We start from the raw sequence: 6,705 nt of genomic DNA, 5'->3' as shown, positions 1-6,705 counted from the left end.
CTTCCTTCCTTCCTTCCTTCCTTCCTTCCTTCCTTCCTTCCTTCCTTCCTTTCTTTCTTTCTTTCTTTCTTTCTTTCTTTCTTTCTTTCTTTCTTTCTATAAATACTATATATACACATACACACTAAGAACTTTGCATATATTGGTCTATTTAGTGACTGAAGTCATCTTGAGACTTAAGTGCAACAACCATTTCTTTTTTCAGAAAAAGCATCCATTATTCCGAGAGCTAGGTAGCTTGCCTCTGATGTTCAATACTGCAGCAGTAACAAAGTTGGGGTATTTACTTTTCTTTAAAGTTCATGTTCTTTGGTCCTGTGGGTTGGAGGGATCTGCTGATTTCATAGTTCACTGAGATCCACTATTAATAATTGGGTGCATATATTCGAGGAGGGAGGTAGGAAAGGGGAAGCGAAGATTCAGAACTCAAATAATTAACAGCCTCATGGAAAAGATGGCTGAACAGCAGGTATTTCCAATTGGTGGGGGTGGATGGGCGGGGCAGAAAGCGATGTCTCCCCTCCATTGACAAAAATCCTCAAGGGTGAGTAGGTGACAGTGGGGGTGGGGGTGGGGAAGGTGATGTCATGGATGAGGCAACATTTGGGTTGGGCTTGTAATGGCGACAAGTGGTAGTGTTGAATTCGGCACAAATGACGATGAAGAAAGCCAGTGTGTACTGAACTTATGAAATTTTGCTTGCCACCATATAGAAGCCACACGTGAGCTATTCAGTCCTGTACCACAGTCTTGTCATACAGCTTTAATTATTGTTTGCATTTGACATACAAAGCAGCAGAGGCTCCGTGAGGCTAAATGTCCTTTCATAATAAAGGTGTCAAGACTCACCACTAAGCAATCTAGGGTCTGAAGTCTGAGTTTTGAACCAACGAATCATGCCATAGTTTTTATAAATTACCAATGCTATTTCAGTGTCTTCCCCTAATTCATCTCTGCTGAAGTATTTGTACTAATCTCATTTTCAATATTTTATAACAATCTGACTTAGAGTCTTGGATTTGTTTAATGCTCCTACTATCCTCAAAGGGGTTTTACGGGTGGTTCCCCCTCTTATATAAGGCTGCTTCTTTGATTCCCCTAATGTCAAAAATTGCTATCGCTCATTAGGGCCAGCTCTGAATTATAATGTATTGGTGCTGTATGATGTATGGGTTCCACACCCGCAGAATGCTTATGGCCAGTCATCAGATGGATACCCAGGCATCCCACTAATCAGAGTCCTGGTTAGTGGGATGCCTGGGCATGCTGAGAGGTAATTTGAGGCTCTGTGCTGGCTTATATAGGCCCCGGAGTGCTTTCTTGGGATTGTGTGCTAGAGTTCCGTGCTGGGAAGCCCCCAGGTAAAAGAAGTGGGGTAAGAGAGATATCTGTACCTTGTAAAACAGAGCTATTTGGCCTGGAATCAGAAAAACTCTGACTCAAAAAGGATATGTCCAGGGGTGGCAGGAATTCAACAGAAAAAGCCTCTGAGGAAAGACCAATAGAAAACCAGAGTGCAGAAAGCTGACGAGGAGTGACTGCGGATGAGGCTGCTAAGAGAATCCCTAGATACTGAGAAGCTAGGTGGGGGAAGGGGTCACTTTAAATGGCCTCCAGCCCAATGGGGCATAAAGCTATTTCATGTGTTTGGGTTTAAAGCACACACATTGACAAAAAGCCTTACTATCGTATTGTGGAATTCACCAGAGCGATGAAGTCAGTATTCAGGGCACAGGTCTCCGTGATGGGAAGCTGGTTCACCAGTTCTCTTCCTGCTGTGAACCAAATGCTAAGATCACTGTTAGTTTTAGGTATGATGTGCAAATGCACATGTACACATGCCCATCCTAAATCTAAAATTAAGTTTAGATTTATTTTTCTTTATTATTCATCTCCACTACCTTGTTAAGTCCTCTTCATGAGCTCTCTGCATCTGCCGCCTGGGAGGTTAGTCCTGAAGGGTGGGAAGGAAACAGGAAAGCGCAGAGCCTGTGATTATCACATGTATACAGATAGCACATACAGCCAGCCCTTCACAGACTCACAGTCGCTCTGTTACATTCTATAGCTTTTCTACACACTGACATAAACCCAACTGGTGGTCACAGGAATGACCTGTATGTGACAGCGTCACCTGGCCCCGTCATCCAGATGTTAATCTGTACATTCCTATTTCACCTTCCGTCTGAACTGAACTTAGGGTCCTTCTGGGACTCTGTTGCTATGCTCCAATGGCTTCTGTTGTACAGATGATCAATGAGTCTTCATTGTTTTTTTCTTTCTACTTTCCATGGAATCTCTAACGTCTTCTAGGGACCCAAGCTTGTTTGATTTACCAGAGTGACGTATTTGCACTCACTCAAAAGTCACCTGCAAAAAGAGGAAACGAGATAATAGTTTCTGGCAGTCATTCATTATAAATATTACTTAGCTTGACAAACCAAGTTTTAAATATGTTTTGGGGGTCTAGAAATATAGATTTGTGGTAGAGTGCTTGTGTAGTATGCACAAGGCTCTTCATTCAGCTTCCACTACTAACAATAAAGGTTTTCCTCGGAGTTGATGTGTGCCCTGAATGCCATCAGTATTGACGGCAAAACCTCAGTGTCATGGACATTTGCCACCTGAATGCATTCGCTTGTGTAAAAGACTGTGAGGCAAAGGCCTCTGTCCAGTGTCAGAGTGGATGACAAGCAGCGATCTTCTCTGCTGCCTCTTGCATCTCTGTCCCAGCCTGCCTGCATGTGGATGAAGGGGTAAAGGCAGATAAACTAAAAGTCAGCGCATGGGACAGCATGATGGAGCCTTCCCATGTCATCTCCAGCATCTTTGTTCCACCTTATGTTTTTCTCTCAGTTCAAGTTCAGGTGAGAATAGGAAACTCCTAATGGAAGGGTCCTGTTCCAAGAAACAGAATCACACATCTTTTGAGAAGTGGTTTAGAATAACAGACAAATGTGCGCGGCTACAGAATCAGAACCTGGTTTTAAGTTCCAACCCTGCTCTTACTTGCTGGACATTCTGGAGCAGTCGCTTGACTTCTGTGACCTCATTTATAAAACAGGACACTTATAGCTCCTGCTCTTTGTGTGTATAATAAAATTAAATGAGTTTCCATTTGTAAGATTTTTTTTTACATCAATGACAGAATGTACTGGAAGTAAAATGGGGGTTTTTAGCTAGATATAGTTTGTCAAATCTATTAATGAAATCTCCCTACTGACTTTTCACTTCCTAGATGGACTTGCCAGCTTCAAAGGTTTCCTGAGATCTGAGTTCAGCGAGGAAAACCTTGAGTTCTGGGTTGCCTGTGAGGATTACAAGAAGATAAAATCCCCAGTCAAAATGGCGGAGAAGGCAAAGCAAATTTATGAGGAATTCATCCAGACAGAGGCCCCTAAAGAGGTTGGTACTGGTGGGTAGGTGGCTGAGTGAATCCATTTAAGAGCCAGATCAACACATTCAGCTGTGAGTTCAAGGCCAGCCTGGTCTACAGGAGTGAGTTATAGGACAGCTAAGGCTGTTATACAGAGAAACCCTGTCTTGAAAAACAAAACAAAACAAAAAGACCAAAAAACCTCTTACCAGAGATATGATATTGAGCCACTTGTAGATATATTCTTAGGTTATTGAAGGATGAAATCGCATATGCATAGATTGGCTACAGGTGGAGGCCACCTGGTAGGTGTCTAATGCCAGTTGCCTCTGAATCCGAGTCACATGCTCGCTGCAGCATCAGCTTCCTCACCCCACTGCTTCCGAAACAGCAGTGGTCTTTCTCCCTTTGCACGTCATCCCTTCTGTCCTGTGTCTTGCTGGTGAGAATCCTGCCGCTCTGGCCCCTCATTCAATCCTGAGGCCTACGCTGACTCAGTGATCCTGTTTCCTGGCCCACAGGTGAACATCGATCATTTCACTAAAGACATCACCATGAAGAACCTGGTGGAACCGTCCCCGAGCAGTTTTGACCTAGCCCAGAAAAGAATCTATGCCCTGATGGAGAAGGATTCACTGCCCCGTTTTGTGCGCTCCAAGTTTTATAAGGAGCTAATCAAGTAGTCAGCTGGTCAATTGTCAGATTACCAGGCTTCAAAAATCACCCTGTGAGTTGACGTCTATCCTCTGTAGTAACACAGCATTCCTCCAGCACCTGCACATTTTCCCAGAGCAGCTTTGCTCCAAGATACCCAAAAAAAGGCAACCCCTAGACTGTTGCCAATTCTTTCGCTCATGTTGGTTCAGATGTGGATTTGTGGTCTACTAAAGGCCTTTGCTTCCATCTCTTCCTTCTGACTGCTTTGTAATGAAGGTCTGTCCACCAAGTTTCTGTCAGCCCGAGTCACAGAAAAATATACTGCTTACCATAAAGCCATCTGTGAAAAGAATAGGTGTTAGATTGCTCTTTGAACCAGGCTGAAAAGAAAACGGTCCCCTTTCAAGGGCATTTGACTGGTCTTGTGTATTGTTTTAATTATCATCCTCTAACGATTTCTGAACTCAGTTAATAAAAAGCAGGAAGCTGTTTAAAAGGCAGCCATCATTTGATTTTAAAGCAAGTACCTTGTTTCCCACACTGGCCTCTCGTTCCTAGCGTTCCTTTATACATTCTAAAGAGGAGCTACGATGCATAGAGTAGGCTTTGCAAAGCCAGTCTGAGCCCAATCCATTTAAGTTCAGCCCTTACACCTCCAAACCACGAGGAAAAAAAAATCAGCCTTCGCCTCTCCCAGTTAGAAATGCTAGTACCCAAGAATCTGATTGGACTGTTTGGAAAAAACTTTTCTGACTTTACATATCTTTTTTATATTAATTGAAATAGCAAAATGTCTAAAACTTCCCAAAGAGTTAACTCGGTATTTCACACTCACCCAGGTGGCTCCTGTTTTGGGGACCTCAACTGACTACTCTTACAAGCTGTGTGAGTGGCCACGCTTGTCCAAGGAGGATGAGGTGTGGTGTGTGTGGGGGAGACGCCTCAAGGGCGGTGCCCCGGGGCTATGAAAGAATTCAGGAAGGCATGCTTCTGCAGCCAACAGCAGCATCATATATCCATATATCTGCCGTATCTTTATATAATTTCAAATTTAAAGCAATATATACACATGTGTATTCTTTTAACATATAAGGCAATAAATGGGCGGTAAGTATTCTGCTTCCAAAGGAGAGGCCAAATGTATTAAGATTGGCCTAGAAACTTTCTGGAGGGGGAAAAAAAAACCTCTCTGTGTTAACAGCAGTTTCCATGGCAACGAGAAGAAAATACATTCTTTTAAATATGAGAAATTAGAAAAAGTAGGATGACATCTGGAAGAAAAGAATGCATAACACTTATTTAGCATCCCCCCCCCCCCCCCCCCCCCCCCCCCCCCCCCCCCCCCCCCCCCCCCCCCCCCCCCCCCCCATTGCCTGAGAAAGTAGGAAATTTAGTGTGTGAGCCCCGGAGTGCTTGNCCCCCCCCCCCCGCCTCCTCCCTCCTCCCTGCCTCCCCTCCACCCCAGTTTCCCTTGAGCAAATTGCCTGAGAAAGTAGGAAATTTAGTGTGTGAGCCCCGGAGTGCTTGTGTCTCATGATTCTGAGCACAGCCACAGCCGAAAGTGGGTCTGGGATGTAGGAAAGTGTCGGGACTAAATTGTGGTCAGTGCACAGAAGGATTCGCTTCTTGTTCTTGAAGGGAGCCTATGATTAGCCTCAGATCTGACCCATAATCTGGGCTTCTGTCTGAGCTTGATATTGTTCTGGATTGAGATTGATATTTAAATCAAATCGGCTAAAAGAAGCCATCCTTCCAAGAGTAATAGAGGAGGCTGTGTCTTATGTTTGTCTGTTAGGACAGGGCTGTTTGTGTAAACAGACTCACATGTGTACACACACACACACACACACACACACACACACACACACACACACTTTCTCCTATATAGATGATACCTTTTGAAAGGCAGAACCAAATGTATGGAAGTATTTTTTTTTCTTTTTTCATACTCCCACCACCACCACCACCACCCTTAACTGTATAAATTGAACTTTAAGCAGGTTTTCATTTCAAATGCATTAGGTGAACTTCATCAAAAAAAGTTTTTATTTTATCCCATTTATGGACTTCACTGGACTGTGTTCTCTATGTAAAATCCTTTTCAACAAGAAGAGTTTGACTATTTCCTGAAGAGCAGTAGATATCCCTTATCAAATCAATTAATAAACTAGTAAGCACCCCTTTCTAGGGATTTGCCAAATGATGCTGTTATACAAGTGGTGGTTTAAGAATTACGTAGGTGGCTAGTTCATTTCTAAGTGACTTTCACTCCTGAAACTGAGTCCCCTACCAGGCATTTTCTTCACTTCCTGGGAACTTAGCAAATTTGGAACACAGGGACACATGGAGAAGGAGAATAAGGCAGAAAGAGGGACTAGCAAAGAAGTAAGCACAGGTCGGTCCTGTAAAATCAGCCCACTGGCTGGGAAACACAGAGGGACAGCCCAGTGTGAAAGATGACCAAAGTGAATCTCGCTGTCTTCCTGTGGGTTTGCAGAGAGTTTTTCGGGGCTCACAATGAGGCAGGACAAGGATGTTCGTCTTAAGGTCCTACAGGAGATTGATTAGAGAAAAGAGCAACTACGGAGGGCGCATTTTCCATGGAACTTGTGGGTGCCAGAGAGCAGGGAGTGGAGAGAGGTCAGTCTGGAGCATCCAAGCAGCCAAGCCTC

At 43.9% G+C, this 6,705-nt stretch overlaps 1 protein-coding gene across 1 annotated transcript in view; it reads left to right on the top strand.

The window, feature by feature from the left end:
- Rgs5 (regulator of G protein signaling 5) overlaps positions 1 to 5,401 on the top strand; it is a 34,569-nt gene extending 29,168 nt beyond the window's left edge. Inside the window, exons 4-5 of the mRNA XM_050158241.1 lie at positions 3,239 to 3,405; positions 3,898 to 5,401. Coding sequence (XP_050014198.1) covers positions 3,239 to 3,405; positions 3,898 to 4,059 — 329 coding nt within the window. The 3' untranslated portion in view covers positions 4,060 to 5,401. The remainder of the gene's footprint in view (positions 1 to 3,238; positions 3,406 to 3,897) is intronic.
- Positions 5,402 to 6,705: the final 1,304 nt, after the last annotated feature.

Source organism: Alexandromys fortis, unplaced genomic scaffold, assembly GCF_014885135.2.
Source record: "Alexandromys fortis isolate MF-2015 unplaced genomic scaffold, M_Fortis_MF-2015_v1.1 scaffold_106, whole genome shotgun sequence".
NCBI lineage: Eukaryota > Metazoa > Chordata > Mammalia > Rodentia > Cricetidae > Alexandromys > Alexandromys fortis.
The sequence above is the reverse complement of the archived record's forward strand: the minus strand, read 5'-3'. Positions and strand labels throughout refer to the sequence as shown.